General features: G+C 41.8%; 1 protein-coding gene across 1 annotated transcript; it reads left to right on the forward strand.

The window, feature by feature from the left end:
* Window positions 1-1,780: 1,780 nt before the first annotated feature.
* Window positions 1,781-13,672, forward strand: LOC119167381 (lysosomal aspartic protease). The gene is made up of 8 exons (XM_037418855.2): window positions 1,781-1,936; window positions 3,019-3,112; window positions 4,559-4,676; window positions 5,758-5,939; window positions 6,482-6,738; window positions 8,314-8,455; window positions 9,843-9,941; window positions 13,268-13,672. Exons 1-8 carry the CDS (start codon window positions 1,878-1,880, stop codon window positions 13,442-13,444), a joined length of 1,128 nt encoding a protein of 375 aa, XP_037274752.2. The 5' UTR covers window positions 1,781-1,877; the 3' UTR covers window positions 13,445-13,672.
* Window positions 13,673-15,359: the final 1,687 nt, after the last annotated feature.

Here is a 15,359-nt window from a genome sequence, read left to right on the forward strand (position 1 = left end):
AAGCCGCCAAGATGAATACAGCTGTTTTTACGAAAAACCAACCTCTACTACATAAAAGAAAAGCTCTCATGTTAATTTCTATTTGTACATTGTACAATTATGAAGCCATTAGCATTTTTGTTGCCATTGCAATTACTCAACTCCGTCACTGATCATGTTTAGAAATGTTTTTGTGTGGTGTATTTATTGTTCGTGTGATTTTGCACTCTTTGCTGTAATTGATAAAAGTTTATATGCTGTGCTTGAATCTTACTTGTCTGTCAGTGAATGCAGGTGTTAGTTTTACGCGAAAGAACAACACGCAGAGTAGTTTCCATTGACAAGTAGTCTGCCTTCCAAGATGAAAATGAGAAAAAGACTTGGCGGTATGGTTCTTATAGTGTGTTCATTACACATTCACCTAACACAATGATAATGGTTTGCGTGTGTTTCAGCAGAAATTATGACCTCCGTATTGCTATTCGCAATTTCACTCTTGGAAACAGACATAGCAAACTACAAGGGAGGCACTATACAATAAGAATTGTCGCTAATTAACTGTAGCTTCAGCTCTCGTAGGCGTTTGTGTAAAGCTAACTCCACCAGTAGAGCTCAAGAACTCATAGAACACGAAGCACAAAACAGGAAGGGGGTCCTACAACGGCCTGCATTAGGTGCCTCTGCCATTTCCTCAAATAGCCTTGCACACAAAGTGCCTCCGTGACGCATGGGCGTTGTGTTAAATATTGAGTGATCAGCTGCGTATAAAACAAATCATTTTTATGAGAGCGTTTCATACGAGGCACAATCTATAAAAGATAAATTACGTTGACGAAACAACATTTCTCCGCCCTCACTGACTGACTGTTTTCAGGTCATGACGGAACACGTGATATGACGGTCGTACATTGTCAATGCTGCTGTAGTTACACCAAAAACGTTAGTTCTCAACCTGTTAATATTGTAACGTTCAATATATTTGTCAAAGACTGTATCAATGCTAATTCTCTACGATAGCTCTCGGAAGCCTGGAAAAACGAGTATGTGATGTTGTCATCGAGAACAAGAATACCAATCCATTCGCAACCTAAATAAATAGAACCTATGGAATTCGAACGTGAGAATTTCATACCCTGCGAAGAAAATCCAATATTTTCCAGGTGGAGCGATTTTCAGCAACTTTTGCAAAGTGGTCTACGACTTCAGTAAAAACCTTCATGTCCAAAGTTACAGGTACCATGTCATGAATGAAGTCTTGCAGTTAGTTTACGCGGCGTATAATCGGGTCACTGAATGGGTCTAGCACCGCCAAGAGTGAACCCCACAAAGTTTTATCCTCCTTGATTCTCAAAACACAGAGACGGCCATTGTGGCAGACGAAACCGAGATTACGGCAACTTGAGAGCTCCAGTTATTTGTCACTCAATCAGGTCAATGCAGCAACATTTCTTTTTCAGAAAGTACCACCACCTTCTAGGCGGTGGAGTGAACGATTTCACCTGCCCCTTGCCTAAGCTTTGCCTCTGTCGAATTACGCTCCGTTCGGCCAATCGCTTCCTCGCAAACTGTTCAACACAATACAGAAGCATCCGCCACTCGACCAACTGTTTGAGAGTATGTGTGCAGTAGTCAGCACTGGCGCGATCGGCCAGCTCGGCGTAAGCACACGTCGCAGGGTGCTACCGCTGTCTTCGCTTTCGGTTGTTTTCATGGCGACGCACGGCTTGACAACGCCTGACATCGCGGCGACGTCAGCTCGGCAGCGATAGTACGCCACGTACGCGTGGCGCCACCCTTTAAAAGGGCATGTTCAGCCAGGGCAGTAAGTCCCACGCTTCAACGCAGTCCACCGAGACACACCAACGTTTTTTTCGGCCAAAGGGTTCCCAGACGCCAACATGCGAATCGTGTGCATAGCGCTGATCGCGCTGGCCGGTGTGGCCGCCGCTAAGATCAGGTATGAGTGATGCTTCTCTGGGTTCGTTGCAGTCGCCTGACGAAAGAAAGTATTCATAACTAAAGTTTTCATTATTAGTGGTAGATGTTTCATCAAGATTCGATGCCGACGTAATGAAAAACAAAGAAAACGCACCCGGGGCTAAATCCTTAGAATCTCTCATTTGTAATTGCAGTTCTCGGATGACCGTCGGGCTTCGCTAACACAATACCACGCAATGCAATCGGCTAAAGTATTCTTTCGGGGAAATTTTTTACCGGAAGCTGATTTTGTTTTTAGAGAATGTTGAGCCATATTTTGAGGAATTCAGTGTCTCATAGAATACGATAATCGTACCATGTATTAGCAGAAAGGAAATAATTGCACGACAGCCTCAATATCTGTGTAAAGATAATTATTCTTTGATGTCTTGTCACTTTTCTACAAAGTCTACAACCTAAGTTACTCAGCTACGACAGGTTCTCGCAAAGACTAGGTCAACTTCATACAGCTAATCTTGTGGATTAAGTGTAAGCTTTACGGTACGTCAATTTTCACTCAAAGGCTGAAGAGTAGGTGGCGCCATACTTGTGCGCTAATATTTCCTTATGTAGCATATAAATAAAAAAAGCTAATCTAAATTATATTTGCGAAATTGTGCTTGCCACGGCTAGGTTTTGGGTCGAACCTAGAAGCGTTGTTTTGCTGAGGCCATTGAGTTCTCTCGATTCGCATAATAATGTAAACTAAAGATACAAAGTAGCAACCCAATAGGAACATTAGAGGCCATTTTCATGTAAAACAAAAGAGACAGATGTCAAGGACTCGCCAGACTACAGCATTTTGTAGTTTACAGCAATTTATATTCAAGTTTCTGCAACTGTTACATGGGAATATGTTCCAGGTCAAATATTTGCCTCTTATTCTTATTACAATGCTTGTAAACCCAAGTCATGAATCAGAGTTACTAAAATTAGTGCACAGGCTGTGAAAATGGGCATTACGCATGGCAAAAATATCCCATGCGTGTTCGCTGTGCTGCAGCATGAAAGAGTCTTGAAACGCGTGCTTTTCGGCGACAATATGTGTGGTTCTGTCTGCAGCATTCCGCTGAGGAAGGACAGGATCATCATGTCGAACTTGTTCCACAGCAGTTCAGAAGAGGTGGGCCAAACCATTCCGCTGAACTACACTCAGGTGAGAAACATTAAGTGCACCGTGTATTTACAATATGGTCCTAATATGGTTGTCTATCATGTGGTGCTCGTATTGTTGTCTTTTTTTACATTTTTTTCACGTCATATGTGTAGAATTAATTCAACGGCGTGCAATGAAAGCTGCGTAATATTATGGCAGCTATGTATAGACAAGGGCTTTGCCAGCATTGCTTATCCCATAGAAAGTTTTACACTCCCGTACAGTGAGAACATATTCTTGCACAGAAAGGAAGCAGCACTCATATCAACTGGACCATTTCATTTTCTCATAGAACTTTCTGGTAAAATTTCGCCTCATTGTAGATGGATGGTAAACAATGTAGACTTAGCAGCTCGTTAAACTACTATTATGCAATAATACATATTCTGCAGTGTTTTAAATACAAAGAAACTGCTGTTGAGGGAGCAACTGCCCGCATTACAATATGCACAGAATAGGCGGCGCGAGAAGTTCGACAAAAGCTGGAAATACCGCACTAATGTAGAGACACTATTCTAACTCCGATGCCACTTGGAGAACGTAGTCACTTCAAAACTTCTTGTATGTTCATATTAAATATTCGAGTGCTTTCATGATCACCATTTCTTGATTCTTACTCTGCACAGAAGAAATACAGCTGCAGATGTTCAAGTATTAAATACTGAACACTGAACTTGACATTCGAACTTTCGCGCAATGTGCAATGATTATTCTTCGTTAGTGAACACAAACAACGCGCGCAAATAATTTGTTTATCTTCACATACTCGCTGCGCTTTTTAATGATCACCACTTTATTCCCGAGATCATCCTTCTCAAAATAAAAAGAAAGGTTTCAAAATTGATATATGACTGGCGGCATCCAATTAAGGCCCCCTAGATTGATCATGACGCTTTAATGCAGTTAACTGTGTATCCTGAATCCTATATAGTTTTTTATCGCTAAGAATATATTACACTGTGCTAAAGGCAGCTACAAAATTACCATTCAAACTTGTAGGAACACTTGCTCAGTCGATGTCACCAAAGTTTGAGGAGAATCTACCTAAGCTCATCTTTAACCACGTGTATCAGGTGCAGATAGATATACAGACTAAAGTGAGGTAGGGCGAGATTGTAGTTTTGAAGCCATGCCTCGCCCCACTAAAGGACGTACCGAACAGAAATCAACACTCTCGAGCTTACAACACTTCGCAGCTAATGACACCGCACTGGCATACTAGAAACGTTGTGTGTGAAGGTTAATTGATAAATTGAGGATCGCGTAGGCTACCCTGAGTGCGAAAATTGGTAATTTAGGATTTTGCTTGAAATAAGTTCTCTTAATTGTATCACGCGTTTCTCTTTAACGTCAACCAACATATTTCTGTTGGCTATTTGGTAATTGTGATATGACTAAACGCTAGTGTTGATTAGCAAAGCCATCTTGATATTCTTCCTCTCGCAGCTGCAATACTTCGGCAACATCACCATCGGAACTCCTCCCCAAACCTTCAGGGTCATCTTCGACACTGCCTCTAACCTTACCTGGGTGCCCTCAGTTGGCTGCAGCGTGGAACAGTGTCGTAAGTTCAAGCATACGAACTATAATAGGCATGAAACGAAAAATGCCCGTACACATCATGCAACAGTACCTACGGGTAGTGTTGCGTGATATGTACAACAGTACCTACGGGTGCCAGTTTTCAGGATGCTTTCCAGCTTTACACGTACATTTGGTGAACATGTAGAAGTGATAATTTTCATTTGAACCTGCTAGGTGAGAGACGTTAGCTTAGGCAATAATACCACGTAACATTATGCTGTTCAGGAGGGCACAGCTATCACGTATCAGAACGCGACACTCGTTATCTCTAATCTAGGGACTGATTTGAGCAATTATTTTAAATGGCAACCTTATATCACTACAAATCTAGTCGTTAAATTTAGTTTTTACTTAGGCGTCAGTGTTTGAAACAAAATTATGGTCGAATAATAGAAACAGTAGGCGCTGAAAACGAAAGTATATGTATAATACTTAGTCCTACATTATGGCAATGCTCTTCGAGAGCGTCTATGGCGTAAAAATTTCCATATTCATCATTCTTTAAAAAAAAGCGCAAATGGTGGGAGCACTTGTTTTCATTAGACATAATCGCATCAAACCAAGGGAAGAGCAAGGCGTTTTGTAATTGCAATTCAACCTGCGATTAGCTGATTGTTCGTAATGTACTTTGTAAGTCCCCCCCCCTCTCTATGTGCAGTAATAAACAAAAAGCCCACTGCAAGTTTCATTGAAACATTATGTTGCACTAATTAATGTTTTTGTGGCATATTAGCTTCAGAAGAAAAAAAGTATTCCTGTATCTGTATTACTGTATCTGTATTCCGGAACACTTTTCGCGACTTCTCTCAAAAGTATTCCGAAAATATCCCATTACGTCAACAGGCATTGTATTTCAGTATCTGTGTTTCAGGCTTTCCACCAATGTATTTCAATATCTGTATTGGTGGATACGTTTCCAAGTATCTCTCCGCAGCCTTAAAATGAACACGACATGACCGCACATACTCCTTGTTGTAGCACATCGACAAAAAGGAGCACCTCAAGATTATTGCTTTAAAACGCGTTCACACATGCATGACCTTTGTGGCCAAAATTCGCAGAGGACCGTCCCCTGTACGACAACCGCCACTCCACGACGTACGGAGCTTACGGCATCTGGGTGACCGCCCCCTACATCGGTGGTGGCGCCATCACGGGAACGGCTGCCTACGAGACCATCACCATTGCTGGCATCAACGTCACCAACCAGCTCTTTGTGGAGGCTACCGTCATTGACCCCAAGGTGCGCTGAATATCCCCATAACAAGGGGATAATGGATAATCATCATACCAGTAGCGCTGAAGGTTGCAATATTTACACTAGGCGCGGCTTAGCTCTCACTCAGTCCCGTTATAACTTTGTCTTTTAATAAAACCATTCGAGCAACCTGACACTCTCAACCATGCCGAGGTCAAGCTTATCCTCGCCTGCCCGCTTGTAACACAAAAGAAGAGAACTTTGGAAAAGCTTAGCTCTAATTGCCTATAGCCGTAATAATACGTAGCCCTACTTCTACAGAGCACTAATCTTATTGGGCGTCAGATAGGTGCAGTTTCAGACCACTTGTTTTGCTGAATTCCTACATCTTTAAAAGTAGCCATGCGAGTCCTCATGATTGCTAAGCCTTTCGTATCATAATATTTGCACCGAGCAATGCCTCCACAATGAAGCAAGCTTGCAGCGAAATAGGAGCAGAAGATTTAGAGTAGCTTTTTTTTTCATTAGGGAATTCTGAAAAAAAAAATCATGGGTTTCCTAATAATCCCGCCTTCGCTGTTGCCCAGATCTACAACGGCGTGGCGTTTGACGGTTCCATCGGTCTGAGCATCGAGTCACTCTACCTGTCCCAGCACTGGTCGATCTTCGACAACATGTTCATCAACCACCTGCTCCCAGAGCCCGTGTTCGCCTTCTACTTCCACCCGACCGTCAACGGTAGCGACGGTGAGCTCATTCTGGGCGGAATTGAGAAGTCTCACTACGAAGGAGAGCTGACCTACACTCAGAGCGCAACCGACGAATGGCTGATCCGCCTGCAGGGGTGGGTGTTTGCGTTTTTACTTTCAGAATACAGTGATCTCCGCGAGTTACAAAAAAAAATGGCAGTCGCGCTATTTCACTGGTATTTCACTAGCCTGCATTCTTTTAAGTACTTCCCTCATTATACCCACAATCTCATGTCTTATATTCAAGCTCACTGATCTTTCGTTGCTCCTATTTTGCATTATTGAAGAACAAGTTGTTATATGGTGAAAACGTACCTAAAACATTGACATAATCTACGAATGACTAACGCTAAATAGGCCCAGAGTTAGAGAAACACTAAAGTCCCAGCGAGTACAAAAGTAAAGGAGATGTTGGTGAACGTATTCTTGGGCTACGAAAGGTTAGTTCAGAGTTCAGTTCATCAGATAAGAGAAAACCAAATTGAAGGATCCTTGAGCTTCGTTTTGAGAGTACATCGTGATAGCGTGAGCGGTACTCAGGTGCCTCACCTTATAAACTCCGAGCCGGCTTCGGTACTCGGTGCGTTCCTCAACCAGGCCACAAGGAAAACAGTGACAGTGCGCGTTACATTAGCTCTGCAAGAGTGTCATTGAATGCCTATTGCAAGTGCATTTGTAATGTATCCGCTATGCCATAAATATTCGTCTCGCTAATCAGCGATGGGCCACTATGCATATAGCAACATGCGATCCTAAGTAGTTGTTCACAATTACCCGTTGCTCGATTCGCTTCTTTTGACTCCTGGTGCAATTAGACGCTTCTGTCCCGCATTCTATTATTCGTTACGGAGATTCTTTCTCCTATATTATATTCATACTCATACAGCGTTTTTTTAAGTCAATTCCAAAAAATTCGTCAGTTTGGGATAAAGGTCCTGCGTGCCACGTAGACGGCCTGGGTTGGATCCTCACTCAAACCCGGAATTTGTTTATTTGATTTGCATTCTTCTCAACTCTATGGTCATGGAAATTATCGCCAGCTTCGCGCTCACAACCAATGACGCCAATGCTGCAGCCAACGCCGCAATATCTGCGAAATGAGTGCTTTAACGCTGTCGCGTTAATATACTTCTTTACTTCTCACGAGCATGGAAGAGCCTGACTTGTGTTAGAGCAGATTCATGGATAGGTGGACGAAAAAGAACTACAGCCTTTGGGAGCCGATTGCTGAATTGTAAGAAAACAATAGCGTGAACGAAAACCGGGCTACCTTTTCTAAGCAAGTGATACTGCCTCCATGACGCTGGAACCACCCGCGTGCATCACCGCTCAACACGGAGGCAGGCATACTGACTCCCCGTAACGACAACGTGCTTTAGCGTGCATGGATATGATGAAATGCGACCATCGGAGGCACGGAATGCGTATGTGTGAGCGTTTATCAGACCCTATCTTGAAACTTTTCGTTCGCTAACTGCCCCTGATGAAACTTGTCAAGAATACAGCAGCGTACGCTTTTGGCAAGCATCAATCAGGTAGATTTCAAATACCCAGCCCGAGCGGTGACCATGAAATCAGCGGGATCGCTAACTAGGGGCCTGGTCAGTTTATGTGCTGGTGACTGTTCTTCATCATTACCAACGATAAGCACTCTACACTTTCTGATGCAGTGTCAAGGTTGGTATGCGCTGGCTGCAGACCGAATACATCTACGCCAAGCCTGTCTCCACTCTTCCCTACATCTATGGTCCCCAGTCCCAGATTGACTCCATCAACAAGGCCCTCAACGCCTCCAAGACCTCTGGCGACGAGGTGAGAGAACTTTGCAGGCAAACGCTAACACAGCGATAATGAAAGCGATTATATATGCTTCCAAAGTGAAGTGCAATATGCCGAAAATTTCATCAACACGGAGAAAATGGAACATATTGTCTATGAAAGCACTTTTTGTTACTTGCCGAGGGATGGCGATGTTCGTTAATATGGCAAAGGATTTCGTGGTTGAAACCTATATCACTAAGACTAGTTGATGATACTGCTTTTTTAAACTTTTTAACGTGTACACCTTTGAGGACAGAAAGTTATCTTGCAGGGCGTTTCTGTTTATTTATGAAGATCAGCCGTACTTTTAGAGATCGAACAGTGTAATTTGTCATTCACTTGAATATGATTGTGGTACACCAAACTTTCACGTATCACCGTGGTCCTTCGGATTACTGCACGCGAAGTGCAGTTTGTAGCTTCACAAAGAATTGTCAGCCTTCTGATTTTACTGAGAGGGCCAATGTCATTCCAGTAATCTTGTACAGCTTCTATCATCTGGACACGATTGCCTTTTTCTGTTCAAGATATGTTCAGTGAGCTTCTAGCAATGTAAATAGTAAATATAATGTCTTCATGCAATAGCTTGAGACCCTCTGTTGAAGTTCAGTGAAAATCCTCAATGTTTGCTCACGAGAAAATATGTTCCACTACCTCTATCACTATTTGTGTATACTGCAGATTAGATCACTGGTGTACCATTTTCTTTTGGTAAATATCACTTATTTTTACAAGACACTGCATTCACATCACACGTCGTTGCAGAGCTTTCAGTGAATTCGGGGGTAATTTATTGTACTTTTTTTTCTTGATTGATTTCCTTGTAATACCCCATTTCACTAATAATGACAGCAACATTTTTTTTTTAAAGTTGTGCCTGCGAACAATTCTCGTGTATGAGCAGATTAGGATTACGGGGCTAGACCCCCTCTTTTTTTTTGCCACATTGAATTTTTGCACAGAACGTGCGAAGAGAGTTTTAAGGTTATATCAGCTGAAAAACTGTCAAGAAAGAGTTCTTGGCTATATGGCAACATACAAGCACGAAAATTGGAAAGAGTCGTATTTGGCCATAATCACCATCTCTTCGATTTTATTGTTTTATGTTCCCAGAAAATAAATATTGCTGGCGGCAACCACAGTTTCGTCATCAGAACCATTATTAGCATTCGTGAACATAGTGGTTGAAATTACGATATGGTAAAGTACGTGTGGGAAATACAACGTAATATACGGAAATTTGTTTACAGTTTTCAACTCTTATAACGAGCTTTTGTTTAAATATCACCGTGAGGACGGTTGTAACATTGACACTAATTGCTACATTGATGTGTGCGCAATTTTAATTGCCTGATCATCTGCGCTTTCTGTATCACAGTACACCGTTGACTGCTCAAACATCACGGCCCTGCCAATCATCAGTATCAAGATCTCCGGCAAGAACTTCGACCTTCGCCCCCAGGATTACATTGTCGAGGTGAGTAGTTAGGATACCTGCAGGGCTAATTCAAGGAGTTCTTACCAGTCAGCACTTTGTAAAACAGCACACATGTGCGAGCCACGCGTTGGTTTCGGTGGTAGAAAACAAAGTATATTTTACAATCAGTGCTGTGTGTATTAAAATTTGTGCCATCTTGGTTTAAACTGCTAAACTCGCAGATATCTGTACGTGAAGAAAAAAAAACGTAATGAAAATGTTTCACAAGCGTTGAGCTAACATGCATGGTGTAAATGAACTCGAATTATGGAACGCGTCAAATTGTGTTTAGTGAAAGGGAGACAAAGAGGGAAAAGAAGACGGAAGGCAAGGAATATAATCAATCTTTGGCATGATTGGCTACACTTAGCTGCTCGCTCCAATGTGCCAGATTCGCTTATAATGTATGGCGTTACCACTTCTTCTATCGTAGTAATTTGAAACACTAATACGCTATTGATAGCCATGCGCATTCCCTGAAACACGCTCATTAGCCAATATTACCATGGTGCGAGCAGCGGGTTCTGCAACAGAATTAGGTTACCCTTAAGATTCGCCTTTAAGATTTGAACGCGATAGCGATATCCTGTCCCTAGCGCGTGCTTCAAACACTTCGTGAATGAATTTTTTTTCGAACTTCCTGGGCACTCAGCATACGTGACCTTAAGGTAATGGGCGAAGTAGAGTGTGCGCCTTTTGTATTGGGTGCCTGGCTTTAAAAAACACAGTCATCATTATTTTCACACGTTATTTCACCCCAATGTACGCTTGTGTCCTGCAATATTACTTTGATATTTTTTATCTTTATTGTAAATCATGTATGCTGGACACGTGCGTTTGTAAAGCATGAAGGTTGCTTTCATTGCATTTCCAAGCAGAGGAAGCTATTCTCACTGTGTTCACCAACAGACGCGTGGCTCTGTGGCAAAGCACCCACATGTTACGCAAACGACCGGTGTGTGATCCCCTTTCGGGCCCAGAATTTTTTTATTATCTATTTTATTTGCACAAATCTCAATTTTTCACTCATGCCCAAGATGATGATTTTTCGCTCGCAACGAACGACGCCGACACCAATACCAACACCAACGCCGTAGTTTCTGTGACAGAACACTTTAACGTTATCACGTCAATATCTTGATTTTGATTCTGCGTAACCTATACGAGTTATATTTCGTGAACGAGACGTACAAGATTCTTTGTTTTAGTGGCCTCGGTCTGTTACTAACGCCGAATAGCAATTACTGGTAGGAACTAAAGGTCGCAAGCAAGCAAAAAACAATGAACGATCATATCGTCGCAGCAATTCAGCTATAACAAAGGATAATACACTTGATGGATTCATGAAATATATTCAAGGGTCGAATTCTCCGAGGTTTTGTTTCGCCAGTCCCAGTTCACATGGAACACAAGCTTCAATAAGGATAGTTTCAGCCTTAACATTCCTTTTTTGGGACAAACCAATAGCAACAGACATTTTTGTGACCACGTCTCGATGTCTTCGCAAACTCTTTGATCTCAAAATTGACCGAAGTACAAAAAAGCATCCAGGTGCACCCACGTTCTTCTACTTTTGTTCGTTGATTTTCAAGAGACACGAGTAGAGGTGGGTGAAGAGTGAATTTTAGTACAGAATTTATTACTAGTACTGTAACAGACTTTTACAGCATTATTCAAATATTTTTAAAGAGAGTGGTGACAGTCTGTAAAGCAACCCAGAATGATATTGTAACAATTTTCAAAAGGCGCCCCGAAAATTCCACAAAAATTAATTTGAAACGAATCTTAACTAGCATTAGAAAGAAATTACGCGATTACTTATAACAGGCGAAAGAGCCCCGAAATTTCGACATGGCGGAGGCAAGCTCGCATACAGGAGCAACTAGTTCATTGAAAATATCTCGCAAATGCAGGTTCAGATAGAAGAGTGACTAAAGTTCACCGAAGAACCCGAACAGCAGCTTCCAGATAAAACTTATATATCGTTTTATATTGATAAAATTTATATTTCAATCAGCCAGCATCACCACAAATGTCATGACGAAGATAGCAAATTCAAAATTCTGTTGTTTCACCAAAACTTGCGTTTAATTAAACGACGGAAAATAGAGCGCGGAAAGTAGCGAAAGACATTAAGCTGCATGCGTCGTAATAATTCAGGGATTACAACGAGAAACATAACCACTCTCTCTTCGAATGTTACATCGCATGGGGGTGTCTATCCTCGGTGCTCATGCTTGTGAAAAATACTCGGTATTCTTGCTATGTACAACTTCATACGATTAGCAATCAGTGGAGATTTTTGAAACCAGCTCTTCAAGACGGCTTTCAGCTCTCCCATAGCAGAGCACCAAGTACTCTAAATCGCTAACTAATTTTTATAAACACACACAGAATAAAAATAAACAGAACATTAATGCAATTATTAAGCGAAATTTTCGAGTAGTTCTAGACCACTGCTGCTGCTGTGCAGCATATACGGTGTAGAATGTGGTTGATCCCCTTTGTTCCTGATGTCTCCCACTTTCTCTTTCTATATATATATATATATATATATATATATATATATATATATATATATATATATATATATATATATATATATATATATAAGGGAAAGAAGTGTATACCTAAGGGCTCGTTTTTCCGTGGTTTAACATAATATCAATAAGATCTAACAGACAGTAATGCCAAGGAATGTACAGGGGAAGTTATTAGAACCAATGGAATGTAAATAAGAAGAAAGAAAAGTAGATGAAAAAATAACCAGCCGTCGCTGGTTATTTTTTCATCCACTTTTCTTTCTTCTTGTTTACATTCCAGTGGTTCTAAAAACTTCCCCTGTACATTCCTTGGCATTACTGTCTGTTAGATCTTATTGATATATATATATATATATATATATATATATATATATATATATATATATATATATATATATATATATATATATATATATATATATATATATATATATATATATATATATATACGTACAAAAAAGCATTCGGCCGACAACATGGTGCTGCCTCCTGGCAGCGGCTTTCGATTCTGCACAAGGTCGCATTTCCTGACGGCACTGCCAGATGGCGTCCAAGCCTCATGCCGCGCCACCTCTTTTTTATGAATGCCAGCCAGATGTGGCTGATTCAACGCCGTGGAGGCGCTGTCTGAGGCAAGGCAAAACATACAAGGCCACTTAGCCGGCAGAAGACTATTGTCTTTGGCCGACATTTACAGCACAGAACTCAGACACGTGATCTATTTCTCTCTTTCGCTGTGGGCCCTGCTCCATCTCTAACGTGGTTTCAATTACGTGGTTGTAGGTGAACTCCACCTGCTACAGTGGTTTCGTCGTTGATGAGGACCACCAACAGCCTGGTGCCTCCACCTGGCTGCTGGGCCAGAACTTCCTGCGCCGTGTGTACACCATCTTCAAGACCGGCATCTTCCTGTGGGACAAGCAGCTTGCCTTCGCTTACACCCGCCCAATCGTGTACTAAATGACGAAAGCCTGACAACCACAGGCACTCTCAAGCACTCCCCTGAGAGATGGCGCTGGTGCAAGCAGCTGCCGCATGCAATTTTTATTAGAGTCGGTTTTCACAGTCGAATGAAATCAATCTCAACTTTTCAAATCGGCAAAAACCAGATTTTTTTTTATTTCTACCGATGCAAGTGCATTTGAAAAGCCAGAAAAATGGCATCAAATAAACGATTCAAGAATGAAACTGTGTAACAGCTTGTTTCTTTGTTGATAATACGTTATTTAAAACTTATTTCATTTCTGTAGTATGAAATAAACGAAGGGACAGGTATCCCCATAGTACACACCAAGACATTGTTATCGCAGTTGGAATATTGCTTTTCTTATTTAGTAAGCATAGATGCATGGACAGATTATTCTAAGTGTGGGGTAAAAATAATCTTTTGGCGTTCGGTTCACGCATCTAGACCGCAGCGAGGAAATACGAGTAGTGTTAATGATGTACGCAAGAACCAGACACACGGGATGAGCTTCTCAAGTGTCCCACGCAGAGCATCATGCTTAGGCAAGATCTGGCACTGTCGTTTCTATAAGATGCAAAAAAAAATATTTCACCTCTTTGAGATAAGATGAGTGTAAGTGGGCCTGACATTTGAGATGAACCACAAGGAAGCACCTTACGAAAACCTCACACCAAACATTTTTTCCTCTTTATGCGAAGCCTACAGATTAGAACTTCGAGTAGTCGACGACAAAGTTTTGACTGACAGTGCCAGATGGCGAATAAGATTGTTATCGCAATAGCATAAAAGAAAAGACCATTATACTTATTTATTCCTAATAAGGTACGCAATTACAGGGCTTTAAGCCATTGTTGTCTTTTAGTTTATAGGTGTGGAATGCTCATTCACACAGAAATCATGTGATTAGAAATCCTGGAATCTCCCAATACAGGTTCGTACTCCTGACAAGAACTTTTCCGCCCGCTCGGTCACTGCGGACTTCGGGATCCAGTGGCGTACCGACTTCTCGCTGATGGGGGAGGGGGTGGTGGAAAAAGGCCCACCCTCCGTTTTCACACACACACACACACACACACACACACACACACACACACACACACACACACACACACACACACACACACACACACACACACACACACACACACACACATATACATATATATATATATATTGATTGATTTGTGGGGTTTAACGTCCCAAAACCACCATTTGATTATGAGAAACGCCGTAGTGGAGGGTTCCGGAAATTTTGACCACCTGAGGTTCTTTAACGTGCACCCAAATCTGAGTACACGAGCCTACAACATTTCCGCCGCCATCGGAAATGCAGCCGCCGCAGCCGGGAATCGAACCCGCGACCTGCGGGTCAGCAGCCTAGTACCTTAGCCACTAGACCACCGCGGCGGGGCTATATATATATATATATATATATATATATATATATATATATATACATATATATATATATATATATATATATATATATAGGTATGGGATATGGCACAACGGGAGCGTTGTCAACAAGGATAAATATATTTATTTCTTAACAGTTTCGGGAGGGGTCCTCCCTTCATCAGGAGATGAGTTATACTACCATGAACTTCCAAACTTCGTTGCTGCCGCGTCCCTCTCGCCTTGGAAGATGTTTGCGAGAGTGAGAGAGAACTAAAAAGGAAAAAAAAAGAAAGAGAAGAAAAGAGACGAAAAGAATAAAAGAAAAAGAAAGAAAAAAGAAAAAAAAGAAAGTAAAAAGGAGGAAGAACCACTGTCAACACTGAGAACAAAACCACATGTCCATGTACGTCCACATCCGGTTCTAATCCCGTGCTGGTCAGTTCTCGGCGTGTGTCGGGCCGCCCAAGATTGTCACCGTGGTGGCGGGAGGGGTCCGTGACGGCGTGCGTA

The sequence above is a fragment of the Rhipicephalus microplus genome, chromosome 6, assembly GCF_043290135.1.
Source record: "Rhipicephalus microplus isolate Deutch F79 chromosome 6, USDA_Rmic, whole genome shotgun sequence".
NCBI lineage: Eukaryota > Metazoa > Arthropoda > Arachnida > Ixodida > Ixodidae > Rhipicephalus > Rhipicephalus microplus.

Coding starts and splice junctions, on each gene's coding strand:
- LOC119167381 (XM_037418855.2), top strand. CDS start 1,878: ATGCGAATCGTGTGCATAGCGCTGATCGCGCTGGCCGGTGTGGCCGCC. Junction 1,937..3,018: donor GTGGCCGCCGCTAAGATCAG/GTATGAGTGATG, acceptor TTCTGTCTGCAG/CATTCCGCTGAGGAAGGACA. Junction 9,942..13,267: donor CCCAGGATTACATTGTCGAG/GTGAGTAGTTAG, acceptor ACGTGGTTGTAG/GTGAACTCCACCTGCTACAG.